General features: G+C 55.7%; 3 protein-coding genes and 1 non-coding gene across 4 annotated transcripts; 2 read left to right on the forward strand and 2 right to left on the reverse strand.

Moving 5' to 3' along the window:
• Positions 1–145: 145 nt before the first annotated feature.
• VTJ04DRAFT_7458 (uncharacterized protein) lies at positions 146–4,276 on the forward strand (the record flags this gene model as incomplete). Its single annotated transcript, XM_069365787.1, has 5 exons — positions 146–722; positions 783–3,522; positions 3,602–3,632; positions 3,690–3,936; positions 4,065–4,276. 5 exons carry the CDS (start codon positions 146–148, stop codon positions 4,274–4,276), a joined length of 3,807 nt encoding a protein of 1,268 aa, XP_069216787.1.
• A 1,069-nt stretch (positions 4,277–5,345) lies between these two features.
• On the reverse strand, positions 5,346–6,534 carry VTJ04DRAFT_7459 (uncharacterized protein; the record flags this gene model as incomplete). The annotated part of the gene is made up of 3 exons (XM_069365788.1): positions 5,346–5,399; positions 5,455–6,366; positions 6,433–6,534. The coding sequence occupies 3 exons, from the start codon at positions 6,532–6,534 to the stop codon at positions 5,346–5,348; spliced, it is 1,068 nt and encodes a 355-aa protein (XP_069216788.1).
• Positions 6,535–7,690: 1,156 nt separating this feature from the next.
• On the forward strand, positions 7,691–11,589 carry VTJ04DRAFT_7460 (uncharacterized protein; the record flags this gene model as incomplete). The annotated part of the gene is made up of 3 exons (XM_069365790.1): positions 7,691–7,710; positions 7,817–10,334; positions 10,390–11,589. 3 exons carry the CDS (start codon positions 7,691–7,693, stop codon positions 11,587–11,589), a joined length of 3,738 nt encoding a protein of 1,245 aa, XP_069216789.1.
• Positions 11,590–12,723: 1,134 nt separating this feature from the next.
• VTJ04DRAFT_t112 lies at positions 12,724–12,797 on the reverse strand. The gene has a single exon. It is a non-coding gene; the product is annotated as a tRNA-Asn (tRNA).
• Positions 12,798–17,797: the final 5,000 nt, after the last annotated feature.

The raw sequence follows: 17,797 nt of genomic DNA on the forward strand, positions 1-17,797 counted from the left end.
GCCGAGACGAGAGGTTGGCGACCAGCGAATAACAACACAACAATCGCCAGCGCCGAGTTCCTGGACCCCTTCAGAGATACGATTCCGCGACCAGAACCTCCAATGGACATGTCTCAGTCCTAGTGAGGCGCTCGCACAGTCCACCATGTCACAATACTCGCCATATGGCTACGGCCAGTCGGGCTATAGCCAACATCCTTCGAACCCGTACCCGTTCCCATCATCCACCATCCAGGCGAACCGCGATGCCACCCAGACCGCGTTCGAGAACAATGCAGTTCACATTCCTGGCCTGGGGGTAGGACCACCTGTTCCCGCAACACAGCCGGGCTACACGTCCGGACCCTCACCATGGAACCAACTGCCAGACCTCGGCGCTGCAGCACCAAGCAAGCCAACACCACAGGGCCCTGCCGCACACGCAACATCCGTTGCACAGCGGACGCAACCCGGAGAATTCCAAACTGCCACGGATCCTGCCCAAACATCACAACTAAAGCGGGACTCGGATTTGGAAGAGGGAGAGCTAAGTGAGGGCCAGTTTGAGGATCTTTATGAGCCTCAAGACCATGGTCCCAGCACCCCTGCCCAATCCGTTTCCAATACTCGCAACATACCAACCGGGGATCCGAGTCGGGCGGCCAGTGTGGTTGATACTCCTGATGGAGGATTCTACGAGACTGACGACGAGGATAACCAGAAGGAACTTCCACCTGCTGAAGGTATGAAAACTGCCCTCTATTCGCATCCTCACGGCCTGGAAACTAACAACCTAACGACAGTCCGTGACCGTTCGGCCTCCTACTCGCCATTCCTCTCGCCCCGTGAACCCTTGACTGAGACTCCTATACCCCAGAATGGAGGAGAACCCGGGACGGACCAAATAGCTCCGTCGACCTCACATCCACGTGCTGATGCATCGGCGGTGGCTACTGTGCCGGGCCTTGAATCGCCGCCTAAGCCGGCGGGTCCATCACCGACGAACGGAACGACATCAAAACAAGCGGAGCTCTCAGACGCCTCAGATGGAACCGCGGGTGCTTTCCACGAGGAGAAGGATTTCCTTTCACAGTTCAAATCCTTCCAGGAAGCGAGAAAGGAAGCGCAGAAAACCATCTTGAGACTCTGGCCGCTCGGTGTCAAGTACGAACATTACATCAAAGAAGGGTTCGACCCGAAAGTCATCCAAGCCCTGTTTCGAGATCTCCATCTCGACATTCCCAAATCCGCCGCCGAATCATCTCAACCTTCGTCGACAGAAGCGACAAATCGCCAGCAATCGAGCGATTCCGACAGAGAAAAGCATGGCGAAGTCCCGGCCGGCCCTCCACAGCCAGAAGACTCGGCCGAAGAACCCTCGTCCACAATGCCTCGCAAGGGCCAGCCTGTTGCTGAGGAGCGCAAGGACCGCATCGCGCGGCTTCTTGCCCAGAAAGCTGCAGAGAAAGCTGCTCGCGAGGCAGCTGCTTCGAAGGCTCCGGCAGGCGACACCGCGTCGAACCAGGTCGCACCACCCACCGGTCCTCGGAAGGCGACTCCCACTGGTCCTCGCAACCCGACGCCCACTGGACCCCGAAGCAGGACGCCGACCGGACCGCGTCAAGGCTCGACACCCAAAGGACCTCGTGTCCCAACACCAACGGGACCTGCTGGAGGATCGTCGACAACTCCAATTCCACCCATGACCAACACTCCGACGGGCCCAAAGGCCAAGACCCAAGTGCTGAAGCAGAAGATCGAGGCTCTGCAAAAGTCGAGGGAAGCTCAGAACAAATCCACCAAGAACGGCGCGAACAAGCCTGGCTCCGGCCCTGGCTCTGGGGCCTCAACTCCGGTCGGTGTTTACCCTAGCGCTGTCGGTCCAGTCAACATGAACAATGGCAACATGGGCAACTTTAACAACACGGGCGGTCTTGGTCCAGTGGCAATTCCTACCGGCCCACGCGCCAACTTTTCTCAGCCAGCAACTCCCTATGGCTACCCGGCTTCCGGAGGTGCTTTCCCGCCTTTCAATAGTTTCCCCCAAGGCCCCGGCGCGGTGGTCCAAGCTCCTATTCCGTCTCCGTTCCCAGCTCAACCAACCCCTCCTCCGCTCAACTCACAGCAGGCTCAGTTTGCTCAGTCACCTATTGGCTTTCCACAGCCTCCCAGCGGTCCTCGCACGAGCCAACCTCCCCAAAACCAAGCACCACAGGCAGTTCTTCCCGGGCTGTCCATTCCACCGAACCCTAACCCGGCCTCCCAGCGCAAGCGTCCTGTCGCCGCGGATTTTGTTGACGACCCTCCGGCACCCGCGCCCCCAAAGAGACAATTTGGTCAGCTGCGCCACGATACCTCCCTAATTATCCATGTCAGCGACGACGAATCCGAGAGCGACGTGGCCATGGACACGGGCTCGCCCGCGGACACCAACAACCATCCACTTCCTCGCGAGCGCGGCTCCTCTGTTCGTGACTTCCCCCCTCTGACGGACACTTACTCGCAGCGTCAGGTTGCGAGTCGAGGGCAGCCGGGCACGCCGCCCACCGGGGCGATCAGCGCCAGGGAGGCCGAGCTGAAGGCCCAGGCCGAAGAGTTGAGGAAGAAAATTGCCCTTGCCGAGGCGAGGAGGAAGGCCAAGGAGGCTGTCGCCAACTCCACAGCCTCGAAGCCTGTGACACCTTCGTCCGAAGCTAAGGGCAACAACAACACGTCCCTGGCCGTGTCGATAAAATCGGGCGGCGGCTCGGATGGCCCCAATGTACCTCCTCAGCCCAGCGAGGATGCCCTGGCTGCCAAACCTCTAAAGCCGGCTGAGATTGCCTTGGACCCGGCTCAGCGTGAGCAACTCCGCGCTCGTCTGCTGAGCGACGAGCTTCCTCGCGTCGAGTCCACTCTGACCGAGAAGATGAAGCGTTTGGAGCAGTTGCGCAATGAGGAGGCGCGGCTGAAGGCCGAAATTGAGAGAGAGCTGGCCGAAAAGAAGAGGCTGGCCGATGAGCTGAACAAGCTTGGCGCGTCTTCTCCTGCCGGCAATACGCAAGACATTGCGTCACGCTCGGAGAGTGAGGCGGTGGCTTCTCCCGCCCCCGTGGCCACGGACAGGGCTGTGTCGCAGCCTACCAGCGATGCAAATGGCCGAATCACGAGCGGGGCTACGGCGACATCGCCTACTTCGGACGAAATTCGAGGCTCAACAGAGGAGGGTGAAGGTCCAGCCGCAATTGCTGCGGACAAGGCTCTTGAGCCGACCGAAGCGAATCTGTCATCTGGCAGGCAGCATGCAGCTGATGCTGCCGTTTGCTCTGCCCCGTCTACCCAGGAGCCGCAACAACCAGAGAATGCTGCGATCACTCCCGCCACCACCCATGCGGATTCTGCTGGCGCCGACGAGACGACTCCTATGGAGTTGGATTCTCGGTCGCCTAGTCCCGAGGCGGACGGACACGACGACACTTCTGACGTGGAACCTATGACCGACGCAGAGCCCCCAGTTCCGATGCCAGAGCAGATCTCCAATGTCACGCGCCCTCGCGAGCCAATGTAAGTCAGGAACCAGCCTACCCATATGCATTTCCTTTCATCCGCACCCAGAGGTGAATTGGCTGACATTGTTTTCCAGTCTGGAACTTGAAACCCAGGGCACTGGAAATGTACAGGTCGTGAGATCTTTCAGCGACCATCTCGCCCTCGGGCTGACACATAAACAGGGGCAAAAAGAATCGGCATCTACCACCTCAGGGTCATCGGTCTTCAAGCCGTATGAAAGCGCCCTGCGCATGTTTCGCGACTACCGATTCCATCCTGAGTACGAAAAGACCGTTGCCGGTGGACTGAAGTCCTTGACATACAGTCATCAGATGGACCCTTTCAAGGAGCTCTGCCCGTATGAACTTGCTAAACAACAGTGTCCAGAAAAGTGCGAGTACCAGCACTTTGCCGACATTGTTCCCGGTGGTGAGTTTTGTCCCTATTTCCCCTCGTGGGTAGCTAACGTCAAGGCACTTTTCGCCGTTGCCACATGCAAAAACACACCCCGCCTCCCCCCCAGGAAGCTGACTCCTGGCCTCTTTCCCTTTCTACAGATGATCAAATCCTTTTGGAACTTGGCAACCCGGACGGGTTCGTCGGTGAGGAAAAGACGCGGTTCATCTCGGGCCTGCGCGAGTTGTTGCAGCAGTTCAAGGCCGACAACGTGAAGGACTTCGACACCATTGCCCGAGGCATCATTGAGTTCCGCCGGAAAGTGCTCGGCGACCCCTACAGAGTGATCACCTTGGGCCACGTCAAGATCTGAAGCCCCATCTCCCCCCAGCGCATGCCCGTATGCGCCATCGGTCCGTTCACTGAGGGCCAATTCATTTGTGCATCTTGTTCGACTAGTAGATTCCCTGTTCGGCTATCGCATGCGTTTCCTTTTCTTGGGCGCCATGTACCCCCACGACAGGCAGCGCCAACTTGTTTGAGTATACCACGGCAATTTTATGACGACTCCCCAGTACACCCTACGGAGGGTGATTAATCGAGCTTCTTCCTTTGGAGACAAGGCGAAAGAACAGGAAAAGAGAAGGATTTGAAGGAAGAGAGCGTGACGAGGTAGCGGGTCGGGGAGCGAGAGGGAAGAAACAAAGTGTGAGAGATCAGAGAGCTTGAGGGTGGGTGCAATCTTCATTTGCACATAGATACCCAGTTTCCCTTTTCTCTTGTTGCGATTTGACTTGTAAGAACAACATCGGCATCCGCAACATGGTTTGGGCGTCGGGGATATGTGTCGGAGTATGGAGCAAGAGGGGGAACCTTCATGGATCATCATGGGACACGTGGAGTGGTGGAACAATGACAATAATTGTCAGCTTTATTTGTTTGCCTTTGCACATGGTGCCTATCTAGCTGGTGCCGGGCTGGTTGTTGATCGAGGACGAAGCACAACCGGTCAGTGGGAGTGGATGAGGCAATGGCTCTCGTCAAGCAGAACCGGTCCCCGGCTGGATGGATGTTGCGCAGCTGGGTGAGGGACAAGGATACCCTAAGCGTATATGTCGGAATATCAATCCCATTAATCCGAGTGACTTGGCGCGTGGAAGTGTCATGAGACGTAATGTGAACGATTGTATCTGGAATCTAATGCTAACGAATGTCCAACTTGGATCTATGCCAATAAAACCATATACAAGATAACGCGTAAGTATCCAACTCTACCGGTGGCCAAGGACCTGATCCTCGAGTTGACGAGGAACAATTAATGGGGCATGTTGGACAGAGGAGAAACCTCTCGCCCCTTCGCCTTGATGCGTGCGAATGCTCGCGGAACCCGGCCTGTCCTGACGCAGCGCCGAGAATCCACGTCTAAACCACGCAGTTTAAACCTAAATCTTGGACTCCTTCTGCGGAGTCGTGGGCTGTTGGAGACGGACGAGACCCTAGTCGACGAGTTAGCAAGCATTTCCCCCAAACACTCGTCGAAAAGCAACCTACCTCCTGGACGCAAGTCGCCAACAGCGTCCCATCCTTGGCGAATATTTTTTGCGCCACCACCGCGCGCCCGTCGCTCGCCCACGGGCTCTCCATCTCAGACAGCATCCACTCGTCCGCCTTGATCTTCCTCGGCTGGTGGAAGTAGATGGTGTGATCCAAGCTCACCATCATGCCGATGGCCGGGCGGCCGATCATGTCGCGGGGGTCGTCGCCCATGCCTTCCCACTTGTGCAGCATGGCCAGCTTCTCGCGCGTCGACGCCGGCAGCGAGTCGATGGCCTCGGCCGGGAACGAGAACCGCCACAGCCGGTGGATCCGCGTGATGGTGCCGATGAAGTAGCTGTCGCTGACGTAGGCGAGGGCGGCGAGGTGTGCGGGCGCACCGCCCTTGATGGTGCCCCGCGCCCGGATCCACTGCTGCGTCTTCTTCTCGCCTGGGTTCGGACTGTCCTTGTTGACCACCTGGATCGGCGTGCCCATGAAGGGGCCCTGGCCGAGGAATTCGGGACCCGTGGGGTCGTTGATGTTGGGCGGCTGCAGGGGCTGGCCGTCCGGGCCGCGGGGCATTTCGCTGGTGTGGGAGACGACGGCGGCTGGGGGTTTGTTGCTGGTGTTGGTTTCCGGGGGGTCGAGGACGAAGGAGATGGTGGTGGTGAAGATGCAGCGACCCCGCTGGCGGGCTTGGACGGTGCGGGTGGCGAAGGAGCGGCCGTCGCGGACCTGCTCGACGTGGAAGAGGATTGGCTGCTCGGCCGAGCCGGCCAGCAGGAAGTAGCAATGGCAGGAGTGGACGAGGAAGTCGGGCGGAACGGTGCGCTGGGCCGCGGCGATGCACATGGCGATGACGCTGCCGCCGTAGATGCCCCGCGCACCGGGAGGATGCCAGATGCGGCGGGTGTTGGTGAAGATGTTCTGACCGGGGTCCGAAGTCAGCGTGCGCTCAGGGAGATGAGAGCTGGGGAAGTGTGTTGGACTTACGGGACCGAGGACGGCCAGCTCGGTCACCTCAAGGGCATTCTCAATGGGCGCCTTGTCCGGGTCATCCTCCGGCGGCCGGAGCAGGGTCGGCCGGTCCTCCATGGTGAGGCCGGATGGTCCAAATCAACGGGGAGGGTATATGGGACGAAGGGAATGTCAGGACACCGGACGGAGAATACGCGAAATTTATCAAACGGATTCCGTTAACGGCTGGAGTATAATCGGAAAGGAGTATGGGAAACTATCTCTACATATGCGAACTCTCATGGATTTGTCCAACACCTGGTCCTTATGAATGGTGGATGGGACGGCTGTCATCGAAGCCCCTGTCTTGATGATGCCGAGGTTCATCTCTCGGCACGGAGCCCAAGTGCCGGCGTCATGGTGTTACGTTACCGGCCGGCGGGCATGATTACATAATCCGCCAGCATGTTCGCGGGACCTTGGTTGGTACAGAGACAATATCCAAGAAGACGATGATATACGTCTTGGATGGCATGAAAGTTTATGGGATCTTCGATATGTCTTACGCTCGCCCGCATCATGCTTGTAAATTGGGAATCATTCCAGGACAACCACATGGGTCACATCCAGTACTGTTACCGTATCCCTTGTCGTAAGCGTGACCTGTCCAGGAGGGCGCTGAATTCAGGGCGCCAGGCGCGTTTGCAGCCTTGCCACGCGCTGTCCGTTGCAATGTCACTTCCATCTGGGTGGTGCGACTGGCAGTCCCTGACAGCTGCGCCAGGCCCTGGCAGAGCCCGCGGGGCCGTTCTGGGCTGTTTTCAGGAGTCGCTTGGCAGTGGGACACGCGTTTGCGGGCGGTTCTGGGCTGCAAACGTGGAACCTGGAAGTGGGCCAACCCCAACCCCAACCCGACGTCATTCTCCGATCTCGTCACTGGCAGCGGGGATGCAAGCCCAAGTCCAGTCGTGCATCTCAAACCTCCTGTTGAACAGGTTACATCTCCACTCCCAACTCCCCTCCGCTGGGCACAGGAGCTTGGAGTACACTCAACTCATCGCTGACACTCCCTCCTGGTCAGCAACTTTTGTTCCTGATCCTGAATTTGAACCCTTTCTTTATTATTCATTCTTGCCTCCGCTGACCAAACAACCGACCTGTTATCCCCTCATTTATTTCCTACGGTTCCTTACCAAACAAAGCTCCCTAAACAACCTACGCACCTCAAGTCGCCCAACCTCCAAACAACCACCAATATTCGAAGCGTTCGGTCAGGGGTTTGCCAGACCGGATCATGTCCGAGGGCGGGGAGAGGTGGGTCGACATTATCCTTCTGGGTCCCGCACGATCTGGCGATTTACCATGGCTTTACCCCATGCTGAGGGGCTACGCCGTACTGACATGCTCCCTCAACTCCTAGTTTGCACCGACGGACCAAATCATCCACCCTATCCCGTCTCATCCGCAAAGGTGCCGAAGGAGACATGTCGTCGTCCAAAGATGTCACCTCGGGCCCGCTGGCCAACTCGACTTCCGTGGCTGCCGCCCCCGCTGTAACCTCAGACGCCTCCTCTGGCGCCGTCCCCAACCAACCTGCTGCTCGGGGACATAGCTCGAAGCTCTCCGTCTCGAGCACCGCCTTTGGAAGAGTTCCATCCAACACTCCCTCCGTTGCTGGTGCCCGCTCCCTCCATGCCTCGGACAAAACCCCCTCTCTTGAATCCTCCGTTCGGAAGTTCCGCATCGTCGAGGCACTTCGCAACGGTGACACAGCCTTTATCTCCAAGGCCATCCGCGAGAGTGCCGAGAACGGTCCCCGTGCAAGCACCTCGTCTACTAGCGCCCCGGCCGTCCTCGAAGACACCACCATTCTGCACTTGGCCATCCAATGTGCCGAGCAGCCTGTCGTCGAATACGTCTTGTCAGACGGTGCCGGCTCGCTTGACATAAACGCCCGTGACAAAGATGGCAATACGCCGCTGCACGTTGCTGCCCAGCAGGGCCGCACTCAGGTAGTCCGCCTGCTCCTCGAGAACAAGGACATCAACGACGCCATCGCAAACCACCAGGGCCGCCTTCCCATCGATGTCGCCCGCAACCCCGAGATTTTCCAACTGCTGCAGCTCTCCAGGTCCCTGTTCGCCGAAAACAAGGTTAGGCAGGTTCAGGATCTCATCCTCCACGGCGATCTCAAGGCCCTGGAGCAGGTGCTGGAGGAACCCCGCTTCAAGACGGTTCTCGATATCAACAGTCCCGAGTTCGCTTCGGAGCCCGCCACCGTCGCATCCGGCGGCACTCTTCTTCACGAGGCTGCCCGTGCCAAGAATAGCCGCCTGATCCAAGTGCTTCTGCTCCACGGTGCTGATCCCTTCCGCCGCGACCGCAAGGGCAAGCTGCCCCAGGATGTGACCAAGGATGAGATCACCCGTGCCATGCTTAAAAAGTCACCCGCTGCCGTGGCTGCTCAGAGGGGCATCCAGGAGAAGGCCGTTTTGGGATCTACGGCCCAGGGTGCTGCCTCGGCGACCCCGGGCGATCCTCTCGCCGGCCGTGAGGCCAGAGAGATGAAGGGCTACCTCAAGAAGTGGACCAACTATCGGAAGGGCTACCAACTGCGGTGGTTCGTTCTCGAAGACGGCGTTCTTAGCTATTACAAGCACCAGGACGACGCTGGTTCCGCCTGCCGTGGCGCCATCAACATGCGCATCGCCAAGTTACACATGAGTCCCGATGAGAAGACCAAGTTCGAAATCCACGGCAAATCGTCTGTCAAGTACATACTCAAGGCGAACCACGAAGTCGAGGCGAAGCGTTGGTTCTGGGCCCTCAACAACTCGATCCAGTGGACCAAGGATCAGGCCCGAGAGGAGGAGCGCCAACGGGCTCGCAACGCCGAGCTGCTCAAGCAAGCCAAGGCCGAGTTCTCGGAGCCGCCGAGTGAGAACGCTAGTGTTGCCGAACCTCGTTCCAGCATCCAGCTCAGCCGCCTACATTCATCCGGCCGCGGGTCCAGCAAGAGTGGGTTCCCTGCTTCGGTCCCGCATGAAGAGGACGAGTTTGTCGATGCCAGCACAGAACCCCAGAACCAAACGGGACAGGCTGCCGGGACGGTTCCCGAGGCTGACGACGACGACGAGGAGTACGGCGAGGGGTCTAGCGGCCGCGAAGCGCCGCCTGCTAACAAGGATGCCTTCAACATCACGGCTCAATCGGCAAAGCTGCAGCTCGAATCCATGGCCAGCGTCACCTCGGCTCTCCTTCTCGAGGCGAGCAAGAACCCTTCGCTCACAATCTCCGATCCCAAGATCACCCAAGCACTCGCTACGTATGACGCCGCCATTCATTCTCTTACTGGCCTTATCGGCGACCTCCTGCGCATCTCCAAGGACCGCGACGCCTATTGGCAATACCGCCTCGACCGCGAGTCCGAAATGCGCCGCATGTGGGAGGAGAGCATGGCTCAGGTTGCCAGAGAGCAGGAAGAGCTGCAGGCCCGTGTTGGCGAGGCTGAGATGAAGCGCAAGTTGACCAAGAAAATGCTTAAGGAGGTTGTCGAGAGTGCCAAACTGGTCACGCCCGCCGAGGCTGCCGAGTCCGATGATGAGCAAGCTGCGCCGGCCAAAGAAGAAGAGCCCGCCGATACTACCCGCCCCAAGTCTCCTGTCCGCACTCTGTCTAGGAAGCAGACCATCATCCCACAAATTGCGGCGGAGATCTCGGATTCTGAGTCGGATGAGGAGGAGTTCTTTGACGCTGTGGATGCTGGCGAAGTCGAGGTGTCTCAGCTGCCCCCGTCCGATGTTGCGGCGGCCAAGGAGGAAAAGCAGCTCGTCATCGCTGATTCCTACGACATCAGCAGCTCGTTCAAGGGCTACGAGAACGGCATTCGCACAAAGCTAAAGTTGGATGCCGATAACAGGCCCAAGATTTCGCTTTGGGTGAGTTACACAAGGAGTGTCACGTCATGATGGTTGCACGCTAACAAACATACAGGGTATCCTCAAATCCATGGTCGGCAAGGACATGACCAAGATGACATTGCCCGTCTCGTTCAACGAGCCCACGTCATTGCTCCACCGTTGTGGTGAGGATATGGAGTACTCAGACCTTTTGGATCTGGCCGCAGACCGCACCGACTCGCTCGAGCGTCTGCTCTACGTCGCCGCCTTTGCCGCCTCTGAGTATGCCTCGACGATCGGCCGTGTCGCCAAACCGTTCAACCCTCTGCTTGGTGAAACCTTTGAATACGTCCGCCCGGATAAGAACTACCGGTTCTTCATCGAACAGGTCAGCCACCACCCGCCTATTGGCGCTGCCTGGGCTGAGTCGCCCAAGTGGACGTACTATGGTGAGTCTGCAGTCAAGTCCAAGTTTTACGGCCGGTCCTTCGATGTCAACCCGCTTGGCACCTGGTTCTTGCGTCTGCGCCCAACCCACGGTGGAAAGGAGGACTTTTACACTTGGAAGAAGGTTACTTCGTCTGTCGTTGGCATCATCACCGGCAACCCGGTGGTCGACAATTACGGTCCTATGGAAATCAAGAATTGGACTACGGGTGAGGTGTGCCACCTCGATTTCAAGCCTCGCGGCTGGAAGGCGTCCAGCGCCTACGCGGTTACTGGCAAGGTCCTCGATGCCAACGGCCGCGTCCGCTTCAGTATTGGTGGCCGCTGGAACTCGCGCCTCTACGCTCGTCTCACCCCGGGCTTCGAAGCCAACGTCGACGAGGACTCAGCCCGCAAGGATTCGGGCGGCTCCGACTCAGTCGTCCACGCCGGCGGCATCACGGACCCCAACAAGGCTTACCTCATTTGGCAGGCCAACCCGCGGCCCTCGGGCATCCCCTTCAACCTCACCCCCTTCGTGCTCACCTTCAACCACATCGACGACAACCTCCGCCCCTGGCTGGCGCCGACCGACTCGCGCTTCCGGCCCGACCAGCGCGCCATGGAGGAGGGCGAGTACGACTTTGCCGCGACGGAGAAGAACCGCCTCGAGGAGGCCCAGCGCGCCAGGCGCAGGGAGAGGGAGGCCAAGGGCGAGGAGTTTGTGCCGGCTTGGTTCACTCGGGCCAAGTGCGAAATTACGGGCGAGGAATACTGGAAGTTCAATGGCGAGTATTGGAAGAGGAGGGAGAAGGCTGGGCCGAATGGGGATCCGAAGGTTTGGGAGGGGTTGGAGCCTATCTTTTGAGGGTTTGATGGGAGGAGGATAGAAGGGTGGTAGAGGACAAAATTAAGGATGGATGGTGGGGTGTTTCATGGTTAGACGTTGTGCGTGGTGGAGGGGAGGGTTGGACTGTTGGGTAAACGGTGATGGACGATAATGGACGTCGCTGTCGATTTGCTTGCTTCAATGAGAACTGACTTTCTGTTATTTTGATGTTGCGATAAGGTGTGCAATGTTCGCCGTTCGATTCAGCGCTAGTTCGAAACAAGGGGAAGGTCGTGCATCATCATCCTTCGGGCCCTTCGGGTTTCATTGGTTGGTCCTTGAGAAGGTCAACAATAAGTACTGTGTACTGACTGCTCCAGGCGCATCCGGAGCGTTGCCCGGTCAGTGCGGAACCCCTTGGACTTGGCAGCCGGTGCAACCGGGTGTGTTCGAGCTAACGTTAACCTGCCTATTGCGACTATTTCTACTTTCTCTCCTCCCCATGCCGTATACCCATGATCCATTGCCTTGCGGGAGTTCCCTTTCTAGGTCTTAGTAATATACGCTCCGTTGCCTTGTGGAGATTCCTGAAGACCGCCCGGCGCTTTTCGGGGAACTTCACCGACTTCGTGACAAAGTATATGAGCGATTTTCGCGGACATCACAACCACTCTCGGAACTGCTCCGAAATACAGGACAAGGCTGCCACCGCCGTTCAAGGCGAGGCTCTGTTCTTCACCGATATCTCCATTGCCCGCCTCTTTTGGGAATCCTCAACCGGCCCAAGCCGTCAATTTCACTCTTAGATGGAGGTTTCCCAAGCAGGTATCAAGAAAGCCTTGCGACATTAACGGTTTCTATCGGTGTTCGCCTAGGGCAAGAAGTCTGCTGATTCCTAATTGCCGCAAGGCGAGCGTTACATAGTAAAAAAGGCGACGTGAAGAATCCCGTGTTGAACACGTTGTCAGGGCAAAAATGATGAGATGAACAAGGCAAACACGTGGGGAAATGGGTAGGAGAGGAATCAAGACAAATCCTTTGGGATAAGAAAAATAACCCGGGAGAAACAAAACGGTAAAAGAATGCATTGAGTGGAAAAAAGATAGTCCCGGAAAAAAAAGCGAGAAAAAAATTATGTGGAAGCTTGTGCTTCCTTTAAAGAACCCGAGAACACTCCCTTAGAAAGGCTCGAACTTTCAACCTCCTGATTAACAGTCAGACGCGCTAACCAATTGCGCCATAAGGGATTTCCTGGTTGTCTTTTTTGAGTTGTTTTGACGGTTCGGTTGTTTTCCTTAGGAAGGTACCTGATCGAGGGAGTACTCCGTAGTAGGTGGATAACTTCTTTTCGGCTGAATTTCTGGGCTCCAAGTTGAGTGTTTATGAGCGGTTTGTGTGGTTGGTTGCGGGGTTGGTGGAGCCGCGCGCTCTCGGTGGGGTGGGGGTAAGTCAGCTTGGGTTGGCTAGGAGATGAAAGTAAATAAACCCCTGAGCCAGAGCTTGGGAATGAGGTGCGCTGCAAGAATCAACCAAGTGTCACATAACTTAAGCCCAAATATATAGCCTTGAGCCTTTTAGTTCCCTACATACATATAATATGGCTGCCTGTACACGTGCCGACTAGTCGTGGTGTTGTCGCTAAACGAGGTGCAGCGTAATGCAGGTTGACTAAAAGGGGGTGGTGTCGGCGGCAAGAGGTGGGATGTAGGATGTAGGTTTGAGAGCCCATTTAGAACATATTGTTGATGAATCTATATCTTGCGTATGTCTGGTTGTTTCCTTAGTCCAATGCATTACACCTCTTTGTGTCCATCATCAGCACCATTATGAGTCACCCCTGGACATCAAGGTGGCTACGGGAACTGTCAACGCAAGGGGTATTCCCTACCTGACCCCCAGAAGTACCTTGTCAGCATGCTTGATATATCATGTCCGTCGATCCAACTGTTTGTTTGGTCGTGAGTTGCACGATGGCATTACTCTTCCTCTCAACTCCAAACGTTCTTCTCTCTTTGCCGCTGGGTGTCCTGAAAAAATCAGCCTTAGGGATGCATTTTCACTGTCCAAGGCAGGAAATACACATTGCAACGTCTTGAGAATGTAACACTGGTCGTCTATGATGTCGTTCTATGGCATTTTGATGTTTTACTGGTGAGCTCTCCCCTTGGCATCAGACTCGGCACGTAAGATGTCGGTGCGTCTAGCCCTCAGTCCACTGAGCACAGTCGAGTCCAGGAGGTTCGAGGTGGATGGATTGACCCCTCTTGGATAGATCGGGTCCGAGATTTTGGGATGTCACAAAAGACGCTCGTTATGCAGCCTCATAAGACGGAAGGAGATCTCCGATATCCAAAGTCATCGCCTCGATGTCATGTAGAACAAGCAGCCTCAGGGGGCACCTCCACTCTAAGACAGAGGCATACGTATTGACACAATATCTGACTTACCGACTTAACGTCCTGTTACCGAGATAACTGCAGATGCATCCGACCCTTTTAAATGTGCAGATGGATAATCCCATGATTCACGTTGTTATTAGTCTCGGTCGAGTCTAGCTGGTGTATGGCGATGTTCGACAAGCATTCAACTATTGATCCAGACGCACAACGGCTCCTTGCCCTCAGGGAGATTGCAGCAAACCCAGTACACCGAAGTGTTTGTCATTACTTGGGATTCTTGGGGGCACCTGTCGGTCAACCTCCGTGAGGACTCTGTGGGTAGGTATCCTATATTGTCTTGCATAATTAAAAGATATTCGCAACTACTCACTGATTGGTAACTCTGTTTGCCTGGAATGCTGTGAATCACTTGTCTAACCTGGTACAAGTACCTCAATGGATCTCTCCAGGTAAGACAGATGCCTCGTCGGGATTGCTTGCAGCAAGCTCTGAGTAGCGTTGCACAAACACATTCCGGGTGTGTAAGACAGGCGCCCGGTGAATGTGACCGAGATGTAAGGCATTCCAACATTGTCTTGCTATGAATATACTAACAGCATGCCGTACTCAGTGTTTGGCCCTGGTCCCCCAGACCCCAGGGCGAGCACAGGCAACTAGTGTGCGAAAACGTGGTTCTGCCAACCAAGGAAACAAAGCACGGCTTCTGCCGCTATTATCTGCCTCCCGGTATTGATGTAGTACAGCCTCGATAAAACAGAGACATTGTAACAACAGCCGGTATATCGCAACCCGTCCAAGACTTGTCCCAACCGTTGAGTGTCAGCTGCATGCTTTTATGCAATATCCTGAGTTGATCTCTGAACGCTACTGGCTCGCCTGTGGATGAACTTCTTGGTGTACTCATATTCTCATCAGAGACATGGGCTGACTTGTATAGATCTCCGATCAAGCTTCAGACCCTCGACAAGTATTGCATACTCATGATCTAAGTTTGGCGGAGGCTTCTGATCATTTCGCCCGATTACCCTGCTAATCTATGCGACACCAGACTATATGGTGTTTCCAGTTGTGTTCCCATTCCCATCAACAAAATGCCTGTGCGCCATCCCTTGCGACAAACCCAAGTCATGCAAAGATCTCAGGCCAATGTTCTGAAAGAAAGGCATAAAGGAGTCTGAAACTCACCAAACAGATGGCTCAATAAGGTGCCACATATGGCTGATTCGGCCCGGGTTCAACACCCCCTCCCTCTACCTGACTCGGGCAACTCTGGCAGCCGACCATTCCCAGCCACTCAAATATATGCGATGCCTACAGCCGGGCATTGACTTTTGGCCATTTTAGCCCATCGTGACCGAATATCCTCGGTCATCAATCGTGAGCGGCATGTTGGTACTAACTGCACAGACGCTGCAAGGGATCTTGTTGAGAAGGCAGCCGAAACGGCCTTGCTCTTCGGCTATCCTGCGACATGAGCCCGTGTCTGACAGCCGCCCGGAAATGCACGAGCAAGAAAGCACCGCCGTCTACACCTTGCAGCAGTCCAGTCGCCTTCAGAAAAGCATTTTCTTTCACTCTCAGCTCGAGGGTGTGAAGGAGTTCCAAAAAACTGTGGCTACAGTCTGGTTGTTCACACAATTACCTGCAGCTTAGGGGCATATTGGGACTGCATTTTCCCGACGAGAACAACCGTACTCCGTAGGCCTGGCGATGTCTAAGTCGAAGTGCCGATGAGGCTTGAGTCACTTAATATCAGCCTTCTTCTAAGCCCCGCACAAGGCTGTGTGGCTCGGATGATCAACTGCAGATAATCGCCCAACTGTTGGCCCATCAACTGGGGCCACCATTGTGTTGGCCTGTTTGACATTCCGTATGTTTTTACCCGCCTGGCATAGGGATGGCTATGAGGAGGACTAGGTAGGCGTTTTCCTCACGTTGATGGTCGGTCAACCAAGCAGCCTTATGTCGAATGATGGGGCGGGTCAATCATGGTCGCGACCTGTCCATGATATCACGCCAGGAACATCTATGCTTAGTTACAGCGCCGGAATCGTAAGCGCCTCATTCAGCCTCTCATACAACTGCAAGTACCAGGCACTTGTCAAAACATTCCGAGACATCATTAACTTTGAAGGACCCAGCACAATCTCCCGGTCAAGAAGCGGAAGAGATAAGGGAAAGCAAAATCGGGAGAGCTTTCATCAGAAGGAGAACTTGGCGTTCAACGGTCTGGGGTAATTCCTTATCGTTATGTACCTCCCAAGTTGGTTCTTCAACCTGCAAGATGCCAGGCTATTTCACCGAGAATGAGGGACCAAGGCGAGAGGCAAGTGCCACGCATCTTGGCTTCTGTTGGTCACATAGCAGCTATCAATAGCCCCACGGTGCATCTGGGCTACCTAGTTAGTGGTTGAGGCCAGTTTGGTAGGTCGGGTATATGCAGCCCTGTGCCAATGGTATCATGAGTGACAGCACATTTGCCGATGCCCTGCTTTCGCTTTGCAGTCGAGAACATACCAGGGGTTGGTTGAGGACCCGGGCCAGGCTCTAGTTGGGCGTTGCACTTAGGCATGTTTCAACATCTACTCCCTAGCGGTAGCTGAGACGCTAATTTTGTATGTATGTACATACATACAGTACATAGCTTCCACGCCGGTACCAACATGACACTGGACGCTCAATGGACTTTTGTCGAAGCAGTGCCAGGAATCTACACCCGATCACAAACTGCTATTCAAATCGGGTCAAAGGGAGCCATATTGATACGCGAAGGTATCGGAATGGTGGCCCAGGCCTGGAAGATCCTCATGATGGCGCAACAGAAGGGGCCAACCGCCTAGTTGTGGGTGCCTCGCAAAGGATGAGTATCCAGAATATGGGGGAGCTGCTCTATTGGATCGGAGGAAAAGGGAAGAGCCAGCCACAGCGTGGCTGGCGGCGTGGCTAAATACATGAGTGGGCCCTTTGTCAGGCCTCCTTTGCGTGGCTCAATGGCCAGAAAGCTCCCTTCAGGGGAGGTCAAACAGCAAACAAACCACAAAGATGCGCCGGCAGTGCCTTGTCGCGCATCACATATAGATTGACTTCAAGCCAGTAACAACAAGTGCGGCCTTGCCCCAGGGCAGAACTCAGCCTGGATATCATGAAGAAGGCAGCGATGATCGATTAGTCTGCCAGAAGGCCTGCCCAACACTTCACGTCTGCAGAATCAATGCCCAAACCTCATGTCAAACACGTAGCCCAAGTTAGCAGCAAGAACGTAGCCTCAATTCCCACCGCAACGGGCTTATGAAGCTGCAAGCCATAATCCTCACCGAATTCTGGTTCAACGATGAGTAGACTCAATGTAAGGCTGGAATCTGCAGCTCGCTCACGGCACTAGTATAGGTAGGATCTTCGACTTCTATCAAAGCGGAGGACACGGAATTAGGAAAGAGTGTCGCTGGACTGAGACTATTGACCTGACGCCTTGCCGGGGGCGGACGGCGAGTGGTGGGTAAAGAACCCTGGACAAACCCGCATACGCTAGCACATCTAGGTATGCACTTCGTCGAGGGCTTAAAGCGGTGAACCGACCTGTGTGTTTGAGAACGTGTTCATGTTTCGGTAGTTGCCGTCTCATCAGTCGCCTCTGAGTGGGCCAGTCTCGGACGTGTGAGTTCATCAACCTTGCCGCTGTGAGCGAGATCGCTCTCCTGATGTCCTGATGCAACGACATTACATACCTTATGTTGGCATGTGACCCCAAGATCTAAAAGAGGCTTTGAGGAGGTAGATCAAGAGACTAGGAGTACATATGCTCATGGCTACCCGGTAGTAGAGTCCCAGCTAGTCGGAATCGGTACCCG

The sequence above is a fragment of the Mycothermus thermophilus genome (assembly GCF_041956435.1).
Source record: "Mycothermus thermophilus strain CBS 625.91 unplaced genomic scaffold VTJ04scaffold_5, whole genome shotgun sequence".
Taxonomy (NCBI): Eukaryota; Fungi; Ascomycota; class Sordariomycetes; order Sordariales; family Chaetomiaceae; genus Mycothermus; species Mycothermus thermophilus.